The 21,975-nt window shown below is 51.8% G+C and overlaps 4 protein-coding genes across 5 annotated transcripts; 2 read left to right on the top strand and 2 right to left on the bottom strand.

The window, feature by feature from the left end:
• Positions 1-141: 141 nt before the first annotated feature.
• Positions 142-9,696, top strand: Gtf2f1 (general transcription factor IIF subunit 1). Of its 2 annotated transcripts, none has more exons than XM_034498178.2 (14): positions 142-443; positions 547-700; positions 786-832; positions 2,027-2,099; positions 3,974-4,167; positions 4,684-4,854; positions 6,194-6,378; positions 8,218-8,371; positions 8,482-8,543; positions 8,626-8,745; positions 8,878-8,951; positions 9,023-9,161; positions 9,283-9,373; positions 9,467-9,696. In XM_034498178.2, the coding sequence occupies exons 2-14, from the start codon at positions 689-691 to the stop codon at positions 9,669-9,671; spliced, it is 1,527 nt and encodes a 508-aa protein (XP_034354069.1). In that variant the 5' UTR covers positions 142-443; positions 547-688; the 3' UTR covers positions 9,672-9,696. The 2 variants fall into 2 exon arrangements, with proteins under 2 accessions (XP_034354069.1, XP_034354070.1); XM_034498179.2 differs by having other exon boundaries at positions 304-443; positions 8,485-8,543.
• An 87-nt stretch (positions 9,697-9,783) lies between these two features.
• On the top strand, positions 9,784-12,818 carry Pspn (persephin). Its single transcript, XM_034498190.2, has 2 exons — positions 9,784-12,220; positions 12,309-12,818. Exons 1-2 carry the CDS (start codon positions 12,067-12,069, stop codon positions 12,623-12,625), a joined length of 471 nt encoding a protein of 156 aa, XP_034354081.1. The 5' UTR covers positions 9,784-12,066; the 3' UTR covers positions 12,626-12,818.
• Positions 12,670-14,742, bottom strand: Alkbh7 (alkB homolog 7). The gene is made up of 4 exons (XM_034498187.2): positions 14,501-14,742; positions 13,533-13,706; positions 13,306-13,430; positions 12,670-13,143 (listed from the first exon to the last, which is right to left on the bottom strand). Exons 1-4 carry the CDS (start codon positions 14,702-14,704, stop codon positions 12,981-12,983), a joined length of 666 nt encoding a protein of 221 aa, XP_034354078.1. The 5' UTR covers positions 14,705-14,742; the 3' UTR covers positions 12,670-12,980.
• A 1,177-nt stretch (positions 14,743-15,919) lies between these two features.
• Clpp (caseinolytic mitochondrial matrix peptidase proteolytic subunit) lies at positions 15,920-21,515 on the bottom strand. Its single transcript, XM_034498186.2, has 6 exons — positions 21,284-21,515; positions 21,116-21,187; positions 20,417-20,513; positions 18,887-19,074; positions 18,177-18,282; positions 15,920-16,261 (listed from the first exon to the last, which is right to left on the bottom strand). The coding sequence occupies exons 1-6, from the start codon at positions 21,467-21,469 to the stop codon at positions 16,092-16,094; spliced, it is 819 nt and encodes a 272-aa protein (XP_034354077.1). The 5' UTR covers positions 21,470-21,515; the 3' UTR covers positions 15,920-16,091.
• Between the last annotated feature and the right edge of the window lie 460 nt (positions 21,516-21,975).

Raw genomic sequence — 21,975 nt, 5'->3', positions numbered from 1 at the left:
CGTGGACTCGCACAGACCCATCCCGCCCGCAATGCCGGGGTACGCTGGGGCCCGGTCTCCACCCTGCACCGACCCCCGGCTCGGCTCTACGTCACAAGGGACTCATTTGGCAAGATCCTCGGGATCCCCGAATTCCAGGATACAGAGAAAACGGAACCTCAGACCCGCCCCAGAAGAGCCGCGGAAGCCACCCCACAGAGCGAGCCTAGGATGCCATGGCAACGCGGCCTCCGCTCCGGCTTCCTGGACACGTTTACGCTTGCGCAAGAGTACGGAATCCCCGCGCACCAGAAGACTCCATTCCCACTCTACCCAGGATGCTCCACGATGCTTGCGTCTTGATGTCACGACGGACGTTACGCACTCTGGTAGCGTGCTCTACCAGAGAACGCTAGCAGAAGGCGGCTTTATTTCTTTCAGAAGCTAGAGGAGCCATAGACTAGGTAGGTAGGGCGGTAGCGCTCGTCTCGGTGTGGCAGTTCTACTTCCGGGTCAGGCTGTGACGCATGCGCAGAGAGTTAGGTTTCTTTTTTTCTCTTCTCCCAGCATTCTCGGAGATTTAAGGGTTTGGAAATCCAAAGCACAGCATCACACTAACGTGACAACCAAGAAAGGTGCCTTCCCTGGGCCGAGGGACACAACGAAGAGCATCCGGTCAGGCCGACCGGGAGCAGCTTGAGCTGCGGCCATGGCGGCTCTAGTGAGTATGAATGAGGTGGGGATGGAGGTGTCACAGAACAGACCCCGCGCCCTCTCCTCGCCTTACAGACCCTGCTCTCTTGTAGGGCTCCAGCAGCCAGAATGTCACCGAGTACGTCGTCCGAGTCCCCAAGTAAGTCTCCGTCCACCCACATTCCAGAACCTCAGCCCTGTGTGCCCCTGCCACGCTGGCCCTCCTGCTCTGTCCAAGACATAGTAACAGTTACACCTTGGTAGTTAATGTCAAGGTCGGTGACTCTGACCAGACATGGTGGCTGCCTCTGATCTCAGCACTTGGGAAGCAGAAGCAAGAGAATTTCTGTGAGTTCGCAGTCAGCCTGGTCCTTATAGTGAGTTCCAGACCAGCCAAGGCTACATAGTGAAGTCTTGTCCCAAAATAAAACAAAATCCCAAATTGGTCTCAGGTGGTATACACCCTGTTTTCTGTGCCAAGTGCCATGCCCCTCAACTGCTAACTTTATCTTAGGTGGGTATGTGCTAGGGCTATCACTCCACCACTGAGCCACACCCAGCGCCCCCTTTTTTTTGTTGTTTATTTTGAAGACAAGATTCTTACTGTGTAGTCTAGCTGGTTTGACCAGGCTGGCTTTGAACCCACTAAGACTCATTAAGACCCATGCCTGCCTGCCCTTCTTTTTACATAGGGGTCCTTTACACCTTTGGTTCCTTTTTTGTTTTTGTTTTTTGTTTTCTTTGTTTTCTTTTTCTTTTTCTTTTCTTTCTTTCTTTTTTTTTTTTTTTTTTTTTTTTAGACAGGGTTTCTCTGTGTAGTCCTGGCTGTGTCCTGGAACTCACTCTGTGGACCAGGCTGGCCTCTGCCTCCCAAGTGCTGGGATCAAAGGCGTGTGCCACCAGTGCCCGGCTGGTTCCTTTTTTCTTAAAGATTTATTTATTGTTATCTGTGTGTATGAATGTTTCTTGTGTGTATATATGTTCTGTGAGAGTGCCTGGTGCCCATGGATCTTTATCTGATGGGATTGGATGAGATGGATCTTGATTCAAAAAAAAAAAAAAAAACACCTGAGAAATGGGAGCAGTGGCTCTCAGGCCTCGTGGGCCGCCGGAGACCGTCAGAAGACACAGATACTCACATCATGAGTCACAACAGCAGCAGCTGACGGTTAATGTTCTGGTTGGGTCACCACAGCATGAGGAACTTTATTAGAGGGTCATTGCTTGAGGAAGGTTGAGAACCAGTGCTCTGGAGTCTTATATGAGTTCCCAGAATTACCTACAACCAACGGTGTAAGTTACAGATTTGTTGAATGAATAATCAATAGATTGAATAGTTTCTTGTTCATTCCAGGAACACAACCAAAAGATACAATATAATGGCTTTTAATGCAGCCGATAAAGTCAACTTTGCTACCTGGAATCAGGTAAGTGTGAAATTCCGGGTGTCTGGACTGGTGACTGTGTAGTAATGACGTCACTGAAACGATGGTGCCCCCCCCCCCTTAGCCCCAGCAGACTTGTGATTCCAGCCATTTGGAGGCTGAGGCAGAAAGACTGAGTATTTCAGACCAGCCTGTGCTACATAAATCCTATCTCCAAAGAAAAGAAAAAGCGTGCCTGAGGATGTGGTCCAGCTGACAGAGCACTCATGTAGCACATAAGAGGCCACGGTGCCTCCTGCACCGTGTATACTGAGCATGGCGGCACACACCTGTAATCCCAGCACTGGAGAGCGGGTAGGATCTCAAATTGTAAACCGTCATTGACTACATAGTGAAGCCCAAGATACATAGACCATGTCTTTAAAAAGTAAAGTAGTGAGTAGTAAGATGACTCAGTGAGCAAAAAGGTGACTCAGACCTCACAAGCAGGCCATGTCATGTACAACCTCCACAAAAACAAATACATTTTAAAAGTTTGGGGGTGCCGGGCGGTGGTGGCGCACGCCTTTAATCCCAGTACTTGGGAGGCAGAGGCAGGCAGATTTCCGAGTTCGAGGCCAGCCTGGTCTACAGAGTGAGTTCCAGGACAGCCAGGACTACACAGAGAAACCCTGTCTCGAAAAAAAACAAACAAAAAAAAAAGTTTGGGGGTTTTAAGATGAAGACAGCTGGCCATAGTGGCACATACCTTTACTGCCAGTTCATGGGAGCAGAGTCAGTGGATCTCTGATTTCAAGGCCAGCCTGGTCTGCATAGTGAATTCCAGAGTAGACTGGCTATACAGTGAGACCCTGTCTCAAAAGGATAAAACCATACACAAGATGGGTACAGCCAGGGGTACTAGCATCCCAGCACCAGGGACGTAGAGGCAGGAAGATCATTAGTTTGAAGCCAGCCTGAGCTACATAACAGGATTCTCTTTTTTTTTATTTTTATTTTTTTTTTCTTTTTCTTTTTGAGACAGGGTTTCTCTGTGTAGCCCTGGCTGTCCTGGAACTCAGAAATCCGCCAGCCTCTGCCTCCCAAGTGCTGGGATTAAAGGCGTGTGCCACCACCTCCCGGCCAGGATTCTCTAGATAATAATACTAAGAATAAAACAATGTTAAAGGCCAGAGTTTTCAAGTGTCCATATTAAAATGTTGCCCTCTCCATAATGTGTGGGGGCTCCTGAATCTTCCTCATGTGGTCACTATACATTTTTCATCTCTATACCTGTCTCCATGAGCTCATGGACCAGTCTGTTGTACTGTTGTTGTAAGTCCCACATTCCCTGTGGCCAGAGTCTTGTGTGTGTGATGTCTGTGGGACTTCACATGTGCGTGTGGGCGTGCTGTGCATGTCGAGGCCAGAGTTGACGTCAGGTGTCTTCCACAGTCACTCTACACTTTATTTCGATGACATCTCTTGGAATGTGAGGATACAGAATCTGGAGATCAGAGAAGAGTTTGCAGGAGTCAGTTCTCAGTCCTGCCCTGTGTGTCCTAGGGCTTGAGCTCAGTCCTCAGGCGTGGCAGCAAGTGCTGTCTCATAGCCTTTTGACATTGTGTTTTGAGTTAGGATATCTAACTGAACCTGGGGCTTGCTGACCTTTGAGTTCCAGGGACCTTCCTACCTCTCTACTGGGCCTCAGGTGCACACTGCCATGCCCTGCTTCGTCTGTGGGTACTGGGTATCTGAATCCCTGATCCTCATGCTTGCAAGGCAGCTACCTTACCTAGTGAGCCTTTTCTACAGCCCTGTCCCTGGGCAGACCGAGCAGTGCCCACATCCCTGCCCTCATGCCACATGGGGAGTCTGCTGGGAGCACGTGGAGCCTGGCACAGGCAGACAGAAGAGTATTCCTGCTTCTCCTCCAGGCACGGCTGGAGCGGGATCTGAGCAACAAGAAGATCTACCAGGAAGAAGAGATGCCAGAGTCTGGTGCAGGCAGTGAGTTCAACCGCAAGCTCAGGGAGGAGGCGCGCCGGAAGAAGTATGGCATCGTGCTGAAGGAGTTCCGGCCTGAGGACCAGCCTTGGCTACTCCGTGTCAATGGCAAATCCGGAAGGAAGTAAGCGTTGCTGATGGTGGGGAGGGTCCAGCCTGTGTTCCTCACACATGCACACTTTGGAGGCATCTTCCTCGAGTCTGTACCCAACAGGGTGCTAGTCACAGGACCTCCTCCTTATCAAACTTTAATCTTGGAGGTAAATCAACTAGATACTGTTGGCCTGGCTCAGCAGCATGCCTATGGTCGGGCCTTGACACTTGGGAAGACCCCATGGGAGAGGATACTCCATTGCAAAGAAGGTGGAGTCTGATGGAGCCAGTGACGAGTGCTCTGTGCGTAGTTATTCGGCGAACTGATAGCTGGAGCCTGCATGGTGTAGGGTCCTCAGTAGCCATAGAAGGTTAGGCTGGGAGCAGGACTCACAGTGGCAGGGTGATGTTTGGGCTAAGGAGATGGTGGCCCTTGCCGTCCTCTCCTATTCATTGCTAGAAGAGCCCAGATGGTACTGTGGATGGGTGGATGGAGAGTAGGCAGGCCCTGTGGGTGGGAACCTGACTTAACCTAGGCTCTCCACAGGTTCAAGGGCATAAAGAAAGGCGGGGTAACAGAAAACACGGCTTACTACATCTTCACACAGTGTGCGGATGGTGCCTTCGAGGCCTTCCCTGTGCAGAACTGGTACAATTTCACACCGCTGGCCCGGCACCGCACACTCACTGCTGAGGAAGCCGAGGAGGAATGGGAGAGGTGAGCTAAAAGTGGTTGTTACAGTGTGTATACCCTCAGAGCAAGCCTCCTGCAGCTGGCAGCTGTCTGCCCAGTACTTGCTTGGGCAGACCTGTCTCACTTGTTTGAGTCTTTGGCCTGGGAGCTGAGTGAAGGCTGGTACCACAGACAGATATAGGCATAGCCTCGGGGTCCAGGGAGGTGCCTTCTAATGGCAGCTGCCTCAGTTCTAGCCTGGGAGGTAGAGACAAAGACGGGTGCAGGGAAGCTAGGATAGAGAAACTTGGGTTATACAGTGTCAGATGTCTTGTACACCGCTGAGGATGGGACCTGTGTGTCCAGAGAGGGCTGCAGGAATTTATATGGTCTGTGGGGTTGCTCTGTGCTTGCCTACAAGTCTGGACCAGCACAGGTTCTCAAGGGGCTGGGACTGAAATATCAAAAGTAGCTCCTCCATTATGTGAGTCTTATTCCAGCCATGCCAGTGAGACCCTCCCAATACCTTCTCTAAGTAATCCTTGAGGTAAATTAACTGTGGGGGTGCAGGTGGGGGCAGTGTATGTGCACACCTATCACCTTAGCACACAGATGGCAGAAGCAAGAGTTCAAGTCCATCTTCTGTATTAAGTTTGAGGCCAGCTGTGGTTATATGAGATTTGGTTTCAAAACACCCCAAAACTTTGCCAGACATAGTGGTACAGGCCTTTAATCTCAGCACTTTGGTGCTCAGGCAACAGAGTTTCTAAGTTTGAGGGCTGGTGTATATTCCAAGTTCCAGGGCAGCTAAGATCACACAGTGAAATCCTGTTTTAAAAGGATTTTAATTTGGCCAAGCCTGGTGGTGTACACCTTTAACCCCAGCAATCTAGGATATAGTGGCGTGAGAATTTCTGTGAGTTCAAGGCCAGCCTGCTCTTCATAGTGACTTCCAAGACAGCTAGGACAATAGAGATCTTAGCTCTCAAAAAACAAAACAAAACAAAAAACAACCAATCAACCCCTCCTAGCCTTCCCCCCCCCCAAACCCATATAAAATTATTTAGCTAACCAATATGATGGCTGGATCCAATGTATGGGTCTGAAATGGCCCAGGCTGCATGATCTGTCCCTTTGTCTTTCTGTTGCATGTGGTGTGGCGCAGGTTAGCACAAGTTAACAACCCTGTAGGGTCTTTTTGCCTTAGCCTCCTTACAGAGTGCATACCTTAATGAGGTTATCCTGTCATGCCCATTTGTCCCTGTAAAGGAGGGATGCCCATTTGCGTGTCACAGTCATTATCTTCCACTATCCTTGCCCAAGCATCTTTGCAGTCCCTACTACCTACCGCACAAAGTACTTAGTCACTTGTCCCCGTATGCAGGAGGAACAAGGTCCTGAACCACTTCAGCATCATGCAGCAGCGGCGACTCAAGGACCAGGACCAGGATGAAGATGAGGAGGAGAAGGAGAAGCGCAGTCGCAAGAAGCCTAGTGAGCTGCGCATTCATGACCTAGAAGATGACCTGGAAATGTCCTCTGATGCCAGCGATGCCAGTGGCGATGAGGGTGAGTGGGGACCCAGAGGTCTTAGTTCAGAGACAAGGTGACTTAACACTACCTGGGAAGCTCATAACACAAGGCTACTCAGGAAATGAACGGCACCTTTACAGAATTTCCATGGGAGCAATTCGTTTAGATGTTCCAAGGATGCTGTGCTGCAGGTCACATGGGCCTGACTGATTATAGGTATAGGTTTTTTTGGTGACTGGCAGTACTGGGGGAGTGGGCTGAGGTACTTGCACAGGAGGGATAAGCCTTCTACTTTCTCTAAGAATTGGCTCAACCTGGGGTGCAGTCTCCCTGTCAAGCTATAACATATAAAAAGACATGGTGTGCTTGCTGTGACCTCAGAACTCAAGGGTCTGAGTTTCGATCCTATGTTTAAAAAATGAAGGGCTAAGCAGATGTTGGTAGCACACATCTCTAACCCCAGCACTCGGGAGGCAGAAAGTGGTGGATCTCTGTGAATTCGAGGTAGTCTACAGAGCAAGTTCCAGGACAGCCACATACAGACAGAGAACCCTGTCTATAAGAAACAAAAACAAAAAAATCCCCAAACCCTCCGCAACACAACAGTATTCGTAGAGGTTGGGAATGTGGTCAGGGGTGGAGCTCACGCCTAGAATCCCTTTTGGGTAATGGGTTGCTTATCAGATAACTTGCATATTAGATATTTACATTACAATTCATAACAGTAGCAAAAATACAGTTATGAATAACACCAAAAATAATTTTATGGTTGGGGGTCACCACAACATGAAGGACTGTGTTAAAGGGTCGCAGTGTTGGGAAGGTTGAGAACTGCTGGCCTAGGTTGCTCTCTCTCTCCTCTACTTCTGTCCCTCCCTTGCCTGAGGTGCAACTTATATTTATGTACTATTTATACTGCAATTCAGCAACTTGTAAGAATCGTCAGAAATGGTGAGGCTAACGGTGGCACAGGCCTGTGACCCCAGCACTCAAGAAGCTGATGCAGGAGGACAGTTAATTCAGGGCAAGCCTGGCCTACAAACCAAGGCTTCCTATCAGAAGTAATTCCATGTGTGCTTTCTCTGTAGAGTTAAGCATCCGTCACCCTGGTGACATTTGGAGTGATGACAGATCTGTCTTAGTCAGGGTCACTATCGCTGTGATGGGACACCATGCCCAAAGCAACATCGGGAGGAGGAAAGGCTTTATTTGGCTTCTACTTCTGCATCTTAGTCCATCACTGAAGGAAGAAGCCAGGACAGGAATTCAAACAGGGCAGGAATCTGGAGGCGGAGCTGATGCAGAGGCCATGGAGGGTGTGGCTTGCTGACTTACTCCTCATGGCTTGCTCAGTCTGTTTTCTTCTAGAACCCAGGACCACCAGCCCAGGGATGGCCCCACCCACAGTGGGCTGGGCCCTCCCACATCAATCACGAATTAAGAAAATAACCTTCAGGCTTGCCTACAGCCTGATCTTATGGTGGGGTTTGCTCAACTGAGGCTCTCTCCTCCCAGATGACTCTGACTTGTGTCAGGTTGACATAGCCAGGACAAAATCCTTGATTTCTTTCCCATTTTCTCCTGATGACTATGAATCAGCTACATGTTCCTATAGAGCTGCCTGCTCAGATACTTTTTATAAAGGCTTTAGATGCTATGTGACCTGCTGTCTTTCCTGTCACTCCTTGAGTATAATGATGCATGTGGCATCAGGTGTCAGGCTCTCCTGGCTAGATGGGATTGCTGCTCATGTCCCCTGCATAGAACTCCCCTGCAAGAGGGGTTGGGGAGTGGCTTGGGTGGAGCCCCTGCCCAGCTGTGAGCAAAGATCTGGGCTCATCCAGTCTGAGCCCCTCCTGTATCTTCCCTTCACAGGCAGCAGAGCCTCCAAGGCTAAGAAAAAGGCCCCAGTGACCAAGGCAGGCAGGAAGAAGAAAAAGAAGAAGGGCTCAGATGATGAGGCTTTTGAGGACAGCGATGATGGGGACTTTGAGGGCCAGGAGGTAGACTACATGTCTGATGGCTCCAGGTGAGGCAGGGGCAAGGCCCAGGTGAGGCAGGGGCAAAGCCCAGATGAGGCAGGGGCAAAGCAGGCCTGTGGTCACCCAACTTCATGGCCTGCCCTTCTCTGCCCTACAGCAGCTCTCCAGATGAGACAGAGGGCAAGCCCAAAGTGCCCCAGCAGGAGGATGGCCCCAAGGGTAGGTGCCTCCTGGGGACCAGCCGGGGGTGTGCGCAACAGTTGCTGCTGCTCACACCTGTGACTTGTGTCCTGTGTCCCAGGTGTGGACGAGCAGAGTGAGAGCAGCGAGGAGAGCGAGGAGGAGAAGCCCCCAGAGGAGGACAAGGAAGAGGAGGAAGACAAGAAGGCCCCGACCCCACAAGAGAAGAAACGCAGGAAAGGTGGGTGAGGCGTGCAAGGCTGGGGTGATGATGGCCAGTGTGCTCCTGTTCCTTTGGACCTACCTGCTCACGGGTGGGGTGGGGAGGCTCTGACGAGGGTCTCTGCTTATGATCGCTGTCTGTCCTATGCAGACAGCAGTGATGACTCAGACAGCTCAGAAGAGAGCGACATTGACAGTGAGACCTCCTCTGCACTCTTCATGGCGGTAAGTCAGAGCTGGGGGCTTGAGTAGGAATGACAGTCTGAGCCTTCAGACTCATACCCCAATCTTTGCAGAAGAAGAAGACACCCCCCAAGAGGGAGCGGAAGCCATCAGGGGGAAGTTCCAAGGGCACCAGTCGGCCAGGAACTCCCAGTACAGAAGCAGCAAGCACTTCTTCTACCCTGCGGGCCGCAGCTAGCAAGCTGGAGCAGGGTGAGTGCCCAGAAAAGCCTGTCTCTGGAGAAACAGAGCTGCCAGCAGCTGCATCCTTCTGTACACCTGGTGTCCCCGAGCTGGGCCCCATCCGGACCTGACATCTCTCTCTCTCCACCAGGGAAGCGGACAAGTGAGACTCCAGCAGCCAAGCGTCTTCGGATGGACACGGGTTCCCAGAGCCTGTCTGGGAAGTCCACACCGAGCAGCGGGTGCGTTCAGACAGGAGCAGGGCCATAGATGGGAGTGGACTAACGGGACTCCCGGTATGACTCCAGCCTCCCTTCCTCCCTTCCCTCCCACAGTGACGTCCAGGTGACAGAGGACGCTGTGCGGCGCTACCTGACCCGCAAGCCCATGACCACAAAGGACCTGCTGAAGAAGTTCCAGACCAAGAAGACAGGGCTGAGCAGCGAGCAGACCGTGAACGTGCTGGCGCAGATCCTCAAGCGCCTCAATCCCGAGCGCAAGATGATTGGTGATAAGATGCACTTCTCCCTCAGAGAGTGATGCCAATAAAGAGAGCAGGCCCAGAGTGCGAGTCATTACTGCCCTCCTGGAGCCTGGAGCCTGGAGCCGTGGGAGCCTCCATTCTTACAGGACACAGCCTTCCTGCTCACTGAGCTCAAGCCACAGCCAGAACTTGTCCCCTGTGCAGTCTTCATTCGCCCTTTGATTTCACTTGGCCTCTGTCCTGGCCACACTCAGCCCCTCATTGGGGGATTCTAGGCAGGCAGGGGCTTCTACCCTTGACCACACCACTTGTTGACCAAAGCCCCTTGTTGAGGATTCTAGGCAGGGGCTCCACTCCTGAGCCACCATGCCCTAGTCCCTACCTAGGATCAGTGTGTTGTGTGGGTTGATGGTGGCACGCATTTAGAAATGCTCACCTTCCAACAGTCCTCCAGGAGTGTAGCTTTGGGATTGTTGCTGCACATGCTACTCCATCCCTAGTCCTCTTCCTTCTTTTGTAGCTGAGGCTGGCCTTGAACTGCCGAACCTCCCATCTCTGCCTCTGGAATTCAGGATGATAGGCATGTTACCACTGACATGCATGGCTCTTTTACTTTGTCTTTTGAGAAAGTCTTGCATTGTAGCCCAGTCTAGCCTGCATTGTAGCTCAGTCTCCCAAATGCTAGGATGAGTGTCACATTCCCTAGTACAACCCAGGCCACTTTTAGTGTGCAGTTCTCAGTCTGGGTGCTTCCCTCATTGATTTCTGTGATCCAACCTATTCCTGGTATTGGCACGTAGATGCTGTTTTCCATTTCCAAGTGACATTCCTGGGGTTCCCCCTTATCTCCTGACAGGCCCAGTGATATATCTTATCCAGGCCAGCCAGGCGCTGCTTGGGGAGAAAGTGCTTTACATTCTTGGGTGGTGACAGGGCTGATTGGTGTTTGGCCTCAGCTGCTACCTTGAAAGCTGGGTCCTGAGCAGCCTGGGTAAAGTGAGAGCTTTCTCTCACTGGCAGCTGGACTCCGGTGCAAACTCAGTCCCACCACCCCTGGTTGATTGGGAATGCCCGAGAAAGGGGGCTAGTCCTTAGGAACATCCATGCTCACTGGACATCCCTGCCTAGCTTTCCGCTGGCCCTTTGGGCCTGGGTCTAAGGTGCCATCCACCCTAGGACAGGCATGGTGTGCACCTGTGCTTAAGGACAGAGCCTTCCCTTCAAGGGAGCCTAGTTCAAGTGACTTTTGAAAGCTGTTTCCTTTTTGAGAAAGGGTCTCAAGTAGCTCAGGCTGGCCTTGAACTGGTGAGCTTCCTTCCTCAGCCTTCCCAGTGCTGAGATGATGGGCATGTGCCTTCATGTCAGTTTATGCCGTGCCTTAGATGGAACCCACAGCTGCTTTGTTGATGCTCAGCAAGCGTTCTACAAACTCAGCTCCAAACCTTGTCTTCTTAAAAACGATACTTTCATGTGTTTTGTGCAGCAAGCGCATGCCACCATATGCGTCTGGTGGTCAGAGGATTGAGAGTCAGTTGTCTTCTACCATGTGGGTTCTGCAGTTCACACCTGGCTTTTCCCTGCCGAGCTCATACCGCTGTGTATGTACTATGAGCCTGTGGGGTCCTCACCTTGCAGCAATCCTGCGCTGGCGTCCTGAGCACAGGGGCTACCCCGTGCACTGCCATACCCAGCAGCGCTGGCGTCCTGAGCACAGGGGCTACCCCGTGCACTGCCATACCCAGCATTAGTTCTGTTCCTTCATCTCCAAAGTCCTTGGTCTGTTGCTGCCCATGCTCACTTGCTGGGTGGGTCTCATGGATTCAGAAGTCTGCAGAACCTGTGCCTTTCTGGGAATGATTTGTCTGATACTCCAAACCCCAGACTGGCTGTAGTTGTGGCTTCACAGTTGGCCTTCCAAGAATGGGAGTTCAGCCCTTGGCTATCCCCTAGCCTCTCCCTTTTCCTGTTTTGATGCTGTCTCAGCCAAGCCCGGAGACAGGGGCATGATGGTTTAATCCTGGCTGAAGCTGAGATGGACTGGTGCCCACTGACTCTCCTACCTGCCATGTGCCCTTCCCAGTCTCTGTTGGCCCCACATGGCCACACTCCAGTAGGGGACCGAGAACAGGCCTCCTCCCAGCCTCCCTGTACTTCCTCCACTGATAGCAGGTGGGGTGGGGACACAGGTTGGTGGCCAGCTCTGGACTTGTTTCTGGCTGATGGTGTGACACTCATAAATCAGGGACATCAGGTTGTCAGAAATGGGTCTATGGAATGTCTGGGTGGGTAAGCCATCAATTCTTAGGGATGAGGATGTGTGGACAAGGTGGGTGGGACCCCCATGGCTTCCCTGGGACATGGTGTTGGCAGTGATTTTAATCCCCAGGACAGGCAGGGGATAAATTCAGGGCACCAAGGTCTCTCAGCATCCTGGGGCCTCCTGCAGTCAGAATGGCTGCAGGAAGACTTCTGACCATGTTTCTGCTGCTCCTGTCCTTGCACCTGGGCCTTGGCTGGATCCTTGATCTTCAAGAGGCTCCTGTGGCAGATGAGCTCTCATCTGGGAAGATGGCAGAGACTGGAGGGACTTGGAAGGCCCATCAGGGTAAGAATTCCTGCAGGCCTCCCGACTCCCCAGTTTCTTCTCTCAAAACCTTCACTTTGTCTCACCATACTATTCTACCTTGCACTAGGTAACAACCATGTCCGCCTTCCAAGAGCCTTGGCTGGTTCATGCCGGCTGTGGAGCCTGACCCTACCAGTGGCTGAGCTGGGCCTGGGCTATGCCTCAGAGGAGAAGGTCATCTTCCGATATTGCGCTGGCAGCTGTCCCCAAGAGGCCCGTACCCAGCACAGTCTGGTACTGGCCCGGCTTCGAGGGCAGGGTCGAGCCCATGGCCGACCCTGCTGCCAGCCCACCAGCTACGCTGATGTGACCTTTCTTGATGATCATCACCACTGGCGGCAGCTGCCTCAGCTCTCAGCTGCAGCTTGTGGCTGTGGTGGCTGAAGAAGGCCAGTCTGGTGTCTCAGAATCACAAGCATGAGGCAGCCTGGGCTTTGAAAGGCTCAGGTGACTTTATTAGCAATTTACATAAGTGAAGAAGATAAGGGAAGGGACCTGGGTTGTTTGGTTTTGTTTGTTTGCTTGTTTGTTTTCTTATCAGCAGTGAATGCAATAAATAATATTCTCGTGGGCATAAGAGTGTGTGTGATGGGGTGCACCCTGGCAGCCACCATGCCATGTGGCTCCTGAGACCTTGATCTTCTCTTAAGGGCCTCAGCCCCAGCAGACGGTAATTGGAAGATTCCCATGATAGCATTTTGCCTACTTTATTCACAAGTCCAGAGGCTATGTGGACAGGTCAACAGGCTGGAGGTGGCTCTTCTGGCCTTCCTGGCCCCATCCCTTCAGGGAGGGAGCGGCAAATCACTGAGATGCGTCGGCCCCGGGGGACCCGGTGCTCCCCAAAAAATGATTCTTCATCTCTAAGGATCTCATGGGAAAAGTCATATCGGGCTGAACCCCTGCAAGAAGAGAGAGGCTAAGTGGGTGGATGGAAGGAAGTCTGTCTCTTCGGCATTTCTATACTTTTTTCTGGGTGGTGGTGGTGACTTCTGCTATGAGAGCAGAAACAAGAGCTGTTAGAAACACTTGGCCTCACCTGGGGGCTCTAGGCTAGGTCGTACCTTAGGATATAGAGAGAACCTGGTTCCAGCAACAGTTCTAGCCACTGCTCAGGTTCCTGTGTATGCACCAGCTTCATAACACTTGGAGACAACAGGGAAAGGCCAGCGATGGTAGATCCACAGAACTGGAAAAGGGGTATGGTGTGTGTGAGGGAGTCAGGCTCAGTTCTGCTCTCCTGCCCACCACCAACCTGACTAGGAGTCCTGACAGGATGCCTTCTGCCCACCTTGACACTGTCAACGTGAGGCTTGATGTAGCCCCGATGTTCCAGGTCCAATACATGGACGGGGGATAGCAGGGTCTGGTCAGGACCAAAGGCAGCCGCCCGGACCCGCTGCAGGATGGCCTGGCTTGCATCAGACCAGCAGGACTTCTCTGTCTCCCTGAAGCCGTGGATGGCCTGTACAGAGAGCTCAACTCATAACTGGGAACTCCCAGGACAGGAAAACGAGGTACAGAGAGGTGCAGAACAGGACAGGCTTTAGCTCACAACCCAGCCTTTAAGCAAGGTTTCACGTTTCGATTCCCAGTGGTCCCTGGACACCCTAGTATTCAGCATCTCAGTCTCAACTTGATCCCACTCAAGTCCCTAGTGTAACTCCCAATGGCTGGAACTCCCTCTCCCAAGTCTGCTTTCTATTCCTAATCTTGTCATCAGTGCCCCTCAGCTCCAGAACCTCGTGTTTGAAGTGACAACTTTGTCCTCACTACCCATTCCTTGGTGCCCACCAAAACCCTCCCTTCTGATTCCAGGCCCAGCCTCACGCCACAGCCCCTGTTCTTGATAAAGCCCACCAGTGATCTGCCCCCACTGTAATACTGCACTGCTCTATCCCCCTGAGCTGTTGCCGGTTCACCTTGTCCGGCTCTGGTTCCTTCCCCTGCTCTAAGAACCCCGCAGCTGCAGACCTCCCCTGGCATCAAGATCGGCCCTGTTCCCCTAGGACGTCCTGACCCACTGTCACTCCGGAGTTGCCCAGCACTAGTCACGTCTCACACCAGAGAAACTGATCGCACGCAGCAGTCGGAGCCCCGTGTCACTTGGTCCCACCCGAACCTACACCGGGCACTGCCCCAAACACACCGTCCCCAACCTGGCCTAGGTCTCAGCTCTTCACTCTGCCCCTCCGAAGGCCGCGCCCCCTCATCACGTCCCAGGAGGCGTCCCCGTAGCTCGCCGCTCCGCCCACTCACCGCGTCCCAGTGGTCGTACTCGTAGCGCCGGCGCCGCAGCTGGGGCTCCAGTTCGCGTGTCAGCGTGTCTTCCTCCTCCTGGCTAAGGAAGCCGGGATGCACTACGGCCTCATCACGCAGGCGGCTCAGCACGGCAGAGTCCGAGCCGCGCACCCAGCCGCACCCGGAAAACAACCGCGTCGCCAGCCTCCCGGTGCCCGCCATCTTCAGGGATTGACCGCACACGGCTGACCACGCCCACGCCAGCCATTGGCTGGCGCTGCACCACGCCCACCAGCTATTGGCTCTCCCAGCATTATTGGACACAAGCACGCACTCTTAGCTTATTAGCTGTGCTAATAAGTCGGTCTACTGCTTGTCCCACCTCTCGGCCCTGAGCAAGGTCTCAAGCATAGATTTGTGAGGTGCAGAACAAGGGCGAACGGAGGCTCGGGGTCACGTGGGGGCAAAGCCAAGGCTAGAAAGTCAACCAACTTGACGCAAGCCTATCGCCTGTCAAACACCACACCCTGGTGGAGAAAGACACCAAGGTCAACCCTTGAGTTTGAAGTTAGCCTGAGTTTCAGATGTCCACAAACTAAGACATTCAAAATACAATCCCCACTTCAAATGTTGTAAACTAAATTTAAAAAGAAAAAAAAAAAAACAAAAGTCCACTTTCTTCCACACCACCCTAATAAATTGGACAGGAAAATGGCTCAGCACTTGCCAGAAAGCAAGTGCTGAGCCTTCAGGAACCCCAAACACAGGACAAGCTGAAAACAACTTGTGCACTTGTGATTCTCTGCCCCATCCCATAAACTGGTCCAATCCCCCTTTTTAGCTACATCTCCATATATGATCCTCTTGCTTCCATTTTTATTAAAACTCCATAAAAATTTCCTGACATTCTGGCTTCAGCTGGCTTTTGGAGCCCACAACAAAATACTAAGACTTTTGTCACTTGTTGAGTCACCAGTGCCAGGTCTCATGGGTCTGAGGATCAGTACAAAGTTGGTGGTAGCTTCTGGTAGACCCTCTTAACTCTCTAGGTGCAAAGCCCCGGCTCAGAAGGTAAGGATGTACTTCCAGTACCTGCAGGGAGGCTCCAGAGGACCCAACACCCTCTTCTGGTTATGGGTGCTGCACTCACTCACATACACAAACCCACACATAATCAGAAATAAATGCGTAACACCATCCTTCTACATGCTGACTTTGGGGTAGTATGTGGCTTAAGTCTGCTGACAGCCTAGTGTGACGGTGTACACCTTTAATCCTAGCACTCAGGAGGCAGAGGCAGGTGGGTATCTGAGTCTGAGGCTAGGTTGGTTTACAGAGGTAGTTCCAGGGCAGCCAGGGTTTGTGGACTGAAGAAGTGGTTTGTCAAGGTGAAAGAGGCCAGCTGTCTTGGAGAAGTAATGGGAAGTGCTTCAGACATGGGGCAAAGACCACAAAGATTTAATGTAAAATCAGTGTCTCAGGCAGGCTGCCCTGCTTTGAGGGCAATCTCAATCCACATCTCCTCCAGGGATCATTCTTGGCCCCAGCAAAAGAAGTGTAGAGTAGTCCTCAGTGTGGTCTTCACACTGCTGGAGAGGAGGTCAGGCCTCTAGGTGCCTGCCGGGGCAGGAGGGTCCGTCGGGGCTGCGGCAGTCTCCTTCTGCACCAGTTCTGGCTCATCCTCCCCGTCCTGAGGTGGGTGGACCAAGACCTTGTCCAAGATGCCAAACTCTTGGGCTTCCATGGGGCTCATGTAGCGGTCCCTCTCCATGGCTGACTCTGGGGAAAGCAGTATATGTGGGTAAGAGCAGAGACCTGGGATGCTTTCCCCAAATTCCTAGGTTGAACCCCTAGTAGTCATGAGATGACTTATGGAGTGCTGAGGGACCCTACCATGGGATCTATGCTCTTATGAGAGAAAGAAGCCATCTGGGAGGCAAAACCAGAGGGATACAAACAAGATCATGTCTTAAGAGGAAAAGAAAGAGGACTTCTGTTGGTTGAGCACTTTCCTAACTCACACAGAGCCCAAGTTTCACACCCAGGACCACCTGCAATTCCAGAAAACCAAAGGTGTAGGAGCCATTAGTATCAGGTATTGATAGCAGCACAGAAACATCACCTTTCAGGCCCTGGCTATTCCCGACCTTCCTGCTTCCAGGACTGAGAAGCACATTCCTAGCATTTTAGCTTCCAGCCCATGACAGTTTGTTCCAGCTCCCCGAATGACATAAGACATGTGCTTACTCTGACAATCCTTCCCCATGGGGCTTTGGAACTTCTGTGCCTCAGTCTCCCCAGTAGTGAAAAATAATTTGTTTTTTTCAGACAGGATCACATAATGTGGCTAGTCTCAAAGGGATGACCTTTGATCTCCTGATTCTCCCATTTGCACTTTTGAAGTGCTGGGATGAGAGAGAGGTCTGCATCACTACGCCACAGTGACTGAATTTTTACCGACTACTCAAATACAATCAGGTCCCAGGACACACATGATAGAAGAGAATCACCTCCTGAACGTTGCCCCTGAACTCTACATGTCATGGCTTGCACATGCCCATTCATATACCAATAAAACGGAACTAGGAAAAGGTCACGTGGTGCTATGTAGTGAATCTTAGACTGAACATAGGTGACCACCAACAAGACACATCAAAGAATGGCATGTGAGATAGCCAGATGGCTTGGTGGGAAGAGGGGCTTGCCACCAAGCCTGATGACCTCAAATTCGATCACTACTCCTCACATGGTGTCAACAGAAAACCGACGTGTACAAACTGTCCTCTGACTTCCACACATCACTGTGGCAGATACATGCTCCCCAAAGCAATTATTTTAAAAAATGAAATATCACAGGCACCAGGGAAGTAGCCCTGTGTAACACAGGCCAGCTGAGCCCGCTTCTGTGACTGAGACTGAGACCCAAAACATTCTTTAGCCTAGTCTACAACCCATGATTCTCTACCTCTGCCTCCCAGCTGGGATGACAGGTAGGTGCCAACAAACTCAGCTTGCAAAGTTCATCTAAAGGGCTCAGAACTGGGGATTTAAACCGAAGGGAATTCTGCCCAATATGCTAGAAGTTTTGTTTTGTGATGCAGGACACAGAACCCATGTCAGGCCAGGATGTTCTCCCAGGGCTGGAGAGGTAAGTGGTTAAGAGTACTTGTTTTGGCAGAGGACCCAGATATGATTTCCAGCACCCACTACACCTCACAACCACCTATAGCTTTAAGGGGATTCTATACCCTGTTCTCCCCTCTACAGGCACTTTACACACACACACACAAAGGCGTCTGCCACTTACAGACATACAGGCTAGGACCCCCCCCTTCCCCCCCCCCCCCCCCGCCACACACATAATAAACGAATTAGAAGAGTGAAAAAAAAAGGAAAAGAAAATGTATCCTTAAGGCACACTCCTTCATTGGGAAATTCCAGACTGGGGCTCCACCCCTGACCACACCCCTAACCCCTCAGTGGGAAAGGGTTCACTCTAGGCAAGAGCTCTACCACAGCCACAGGGCTCCAAGCACAGAGCATGTGTGGGCCAGGGATTCTCCTGACACCCTCCGTGGCCCAGCGCGAGCGACCACACACTATAGCAGTCTGGTTCTGACTGTTCAGACGGGGAAAGCCCTGCTTCAGGACAATGCTGATGTCCCAGTGTGTGCTGATGAGGCTGGGTGCTCACCGATCACCTGCAGGCTCTGCTTGGTGTGTTTGGCATAGATGTTGTATAGCTGCTTTTTCAGCTTCATGATCTCCTCTGCCTGGATGGCGATGTCTGTGGCTTGGCCCTGAGGAACAGTAAGTTAAGAAAGAAGATGAAGCCCACAGCTGGGAGAGCCTCTCATGGGACACTAGTGAAGGAGCCATCCCTGTGTGTCTGACCTTCTGCTTCCGAGTGTATCTTCTTCCCACTGACCTATTTTTAGTTTACTTTAGTTTTGTGACAGGCTCTCTTTACATAACTCTGGCTGTCCGGAAGCTCACTATGAAGTCCAGGCTGGCTTGGAAGAGATCAGCCTGCCTCTGCCTCTGCTGCCTGAGCAGTGGGATTAAAGGTGCGTGCCGCCATGCCTGGCTCTATTTTTGTTTTTATCCTTTCTGGAGTTGGAAATGGAACCCAGGGCCTTTCCTCTGCTTGGCAAGCATTCTACTCCTGAGGAATCCTCCCCCCAACCCCACCCCCAGCCATGAAAACACTTATCTCAAAGCAGTGGCAGCAGGGGCAGAGGCAGCAGGATATCAGTGGGTTAAGAGACCAGCCTGGTCTACACAGTGCACTACAGCACAACTGAAGCTACAGGATGAGACCCTGTCTCCAACAAACAAACAAACAAACGCAGCCGGACTCCCGTTCTGGTTCCCACTAGATGTCCCTGTAGAATGTGCACTCACTCTGGCTCCTCCGGAGGGCTGGTGGATCATGATTCTGGAATTGGGCAGTGAATGGCGCATGCCCGGGCTGCCAGCAGCGAGGAGCAGGGAGCCCATGCTGGCAGCCTGTCCAACACACCATGTGCAGATGGGGTTCAGAATGTACTGCATTGTGTCGTAGATAGCCAGGCCCGCAGTCACCACACCACCTGCAGGCGAGGGAACAAGGGTCCAGGGGGATCTTATCCCAGTGCCCTTCCAGCAAGCCACAAGGGCAGACGTTGTTGGGGGAGAGGGTGACAACAAAGGGGGTCACAAAGAGGGTCTTTGCTCCAGAGTTGGCTATGACCAGACACATACATGTGATAACACACAAAATAAAGGGCATCAGAAGGCTGTTAGCTACCTCCCAGCTGATCAATATGTAAGGCTAGCCATGACCACTCTGAAGCACACAGGGCCAGCATAAATCAGAGGTGGACTCTCATTGTCCACAGGGAGCTTTGATGAGAAGACAGACGACCAGTGCCTGCTTGACAGCCTGCCAAGTGTCCAATCATCCAAACTGCCCATCCTCAGGCAGCTGAGAAGCATTATCCAGTGATGGTGCTCACCACCAAGCCTAGCAAACCGAATTCAATTCCCAGGACCCACACAATGGGGAAGAGCCCATATCACATGGACCTGTATCAGGGACAACCCACAGGTGGTCCTCTAATCTCCATTCACACACACACAGCGGCATGCACTCACCCATCCATACACACATAAAGGTAACCTAATATTGTTCTTAAAACTGAGCTATTTCTGCAGAGTGTGGTGGTTCACACCTACCATCCCAGCTAAACTGAGTCCCTAAGGTCTGCAGAGAATCTGGGCTACAGAGTGAAACTATTTCAAAACAGGATTTCTTTCTTTTCTCTTTTCTTTCTTTCTTCCTTTTTTTTTTTTTTTTTTTTTAAATTTGGCTACTCTGAAAGCTAGAGAGACTGCTCAGTTGCTCAGTTGGTAAAATGTTTGCTCTACAGGTATATGGGCCCAAGTTCAGATCCGCAGCACCCACAAAGTCGGCACGGCAGCACACGCCTGTCCCGGCACTGGGGAGGTGGAGACAGAAGGACCCTCGGGCTCACTCACCAGCTAGGCGTACTTGGAAAGCTTCAGGCCAGAGAGACCCTCTTGGACTGATTTTAATTAATTAATTTGTTTTGTTTTGCTGAGACAGGGTTTCTCTGTGTAGCCCTGGCTGTCTTGGAACTCACTCTGTAGACCAGGCTGTCCTCAATCTTAGAGATCTACCTGCCTCCCAAGTCCTGAGATTAAGGCGTTCACCACCACCACACAAAGAAAAAAGCCTAAGTTTCTTTCTGTTTTTTTTGTTTGTTTGTTTGTTTTTTTTTTTGGTTGTTGTTGTTGCGATAGGGTTTCCGTGAATAGCTCTGGTTATCTTAGAACTCACCATGTAGACCAGCCTGGCCTCAAATTAAGAGGGCTTCCCCAAAGGGCCTATCTCTGACCCCACATCCTTACAACCAGGCTAGCCTGGCTTACCTGGGCTGTTGATGTACATATGAATGGGTTTCTTGTTGCTTTCAGACTGTAAGAACAACAGCTGGGCGATGACCAGACTGGCCACACTGTCATCAATCTGCAGGTGGGGAAAGCAGAGGTATCCTCAGGTTGAAGGTGGGATGGATAGAGGCTTAAGGAGCTGAGGCCCTGGGAACCAGGAATTTCCAGCACAGGAACTTGGGTCAGGATGCCCCAAATAGTGGAAGACCTTAAGCTGAGGATAGGGCTGGGATAGAGTGCTCTCTTAGCAGGCACAAGGCCCAGGGATTAAGCACTGCCTAAACCTGGTTTGTTTTTGGAATCCTCATCGCAGCCTCAAATGTCCTGTCAGTTACATAGGGAGTTTAGGCCAACCTGGGACCCTGTCTCAGAAGACCACAGAATAAAACGAAACAAAGAATAGCTGATAACAGCAGACTATGGTAATAATGAACATTTTACACCCCAACGTTTGGGAAGCTAAGGCAGGACGATGGACAGCTGGGGGATAGCCTGAACTACAAAGCGAGAATTTTGCTCAAACTAAAAAAAAATGTTTAAGTTCAGGGACTAGGGCATAGGGTGTAGGAGGTCATCAAGGATGAGGAGCGACGATGGGAGCATATGACACAGAGCTTGACAAGGGAGAAAAGTTGGAAAGACAGTAAGGTGTCCCCGGGAAGGACCGGGGTCGCTCACCGGGCCCATGACGCACACGATGCGTTCCCTCAACAGTCTCGAGTATATGTCATAAGCGCGCTCGCCTCGACCCTTCGTGGGAAAAGAAGAGGTGAAAGGTCAGTGTTCCTTGCACGCCGACCGACTACAAGCCTCTGCGCCATGTCCCCATCCATCACGTCCCCGTACCGTCTGCTCCACTACTATGGGGATGAGCGGGAAAGCTCGCATCGCAGTTCCATGCAGACTCCTCCGCAGGGTTGAGCCATTCCCAGCAGTCCATGGCGGGGAGAAACGCACAGCAAGGCGAGACGAGAGAGCGCGGCATCCGCCCGCAGCCACCCGGGCCTCCCCCAACAGCACTCTGGGCCACATGCCGCCGCGCACCCCGGCTTGGCTTCCGGAACTACAACACCCGGCGTGCTTTGCGGAAGTCGCTGGCTCGTCCACTTCCGAGAACGGAATAGGCGGAGCCGAAAAAGGCTGCGCTGTTCCCAGTGCCCACGCGGGAAGAAGCTCATGGAGGGGTGAGAAGAGGCCTAGGCGAGACACCTGCCCGCCACCATCGTTTCCGCAACAATCCTCTGGTCCACGTGCTGGCCTCTAGCCAATTGGTCTTCCAGAACTACAATTCCCAGCTGCTTTGCGCTCGTGACTCCCGCGTATAGGCTCGCTAGAGAAATGGGCGGGTTCTGTCTTGGGAACTGGACTTAACCAGAAGTAGAGACCAGGACTCGCTAGGGGATTCATTGAACAATGTAGCTTTAGGGCATTGTGAACACTGAGATAGGAGAGGAGGCCTGGATCTTGACAGAAGTACTGGACGTTCGCTACAACTGTATTTGTTTTAAGAGGGTGCTCGCTTTATAGAAACGTTCCTT

The sequence above is a fragment of the Arvicanthis niloticus genome, chromosome 3 (assembly GCF_011762505.2).
Source record: "Arvicanthis niloticus isolate mArvNil1 chromosome 3, mArvNil1.pat.X, whole genome shotgun sequence".
Lineage (NCBI taxonomy): Eukaryota > Metazoa > Chordata > Mammalia > Rodentia > Muridae > Arvicanthis > Arvicanthis niloticus.
This window is presented reverse-complemented; position numbering and strand designations above follow the sequence as displayed.

Bases quoted from the DNA above. Each gene is read 5' to 3' on its own strand.
- Pspn (XM_034498190.2), top strand. From the start codon at position 12,067: ATGGCTGCAGGAAGACTTCTGACCATGTTTCTGCTGCTCCTGTCCTTG. The intron at 12,221-12,308 runs GTAAGAATTCCT...ACCTTGCACTAG, and splicing joins GACTTGGAAGGCCCATCAGG to GTAACAACCATGTCCGCCTT.
- Alkbh7 (XM_034498187.2), bottom strand. From the start codon at position 14,704: ATGGCGGGCACCGGGAGGCTGGCGACGCGGTTGTTTTCCGGGTGCGGC. The intron at 13,707-14,500 runs GTGAGTGGGCGG...CTCTCTGTACAG, and splicing joins AGTACGACCACTGGGACGCG to GCCATCCACGGCTTCAGGGA. The intron at 13,431-13,532 runs GTGGGCAGAAGG...CCCCTTTTCCAG, and splicing joins CTCACGTTGACAGTGTCAAG to TTCTGTGGATCTACCATCGC.
- Clpp (XM_034498186.2), bottom strand. From the start codon at position 21,469: ATGTGGCCCAGAGTGCTGTTGGGGGAGGCCCGGGTGGCTGCGGGCGGA. The intron at 18,283-18,886 runs GTGAGTGCACAT...ACTGTTCCTCAG, and splicing joins AGCCCTCCGGAGGAGCCAGA to GGCCAAGCCACAGACATCGC. The intron at 16,262-18,176 runs GTGAGCACCCAG...TGCTTTCCCCAG, and splicing joins GCAGAGCCTGCAGGTGATCG to AGTCAGCCATGGAGAGGGAC.
- Gtf2f1 (XM_034498178.2), top strand. The intron at 8,952-9,022 runs GTAAGTCAGAGC...CAATCTTTGCAG, and splicing joins CCTCTGCACTCTTCATGGCG to AAGAAGAAGACACCCCCCAA. The intron at 9,162-9,282 runs GTGAGTGCCCAG...TCTCTCCACCAG, and splicing joins AGCTAGCAAGCTGGAGCAGG to GGAAGCGGACAAGTGAGACT.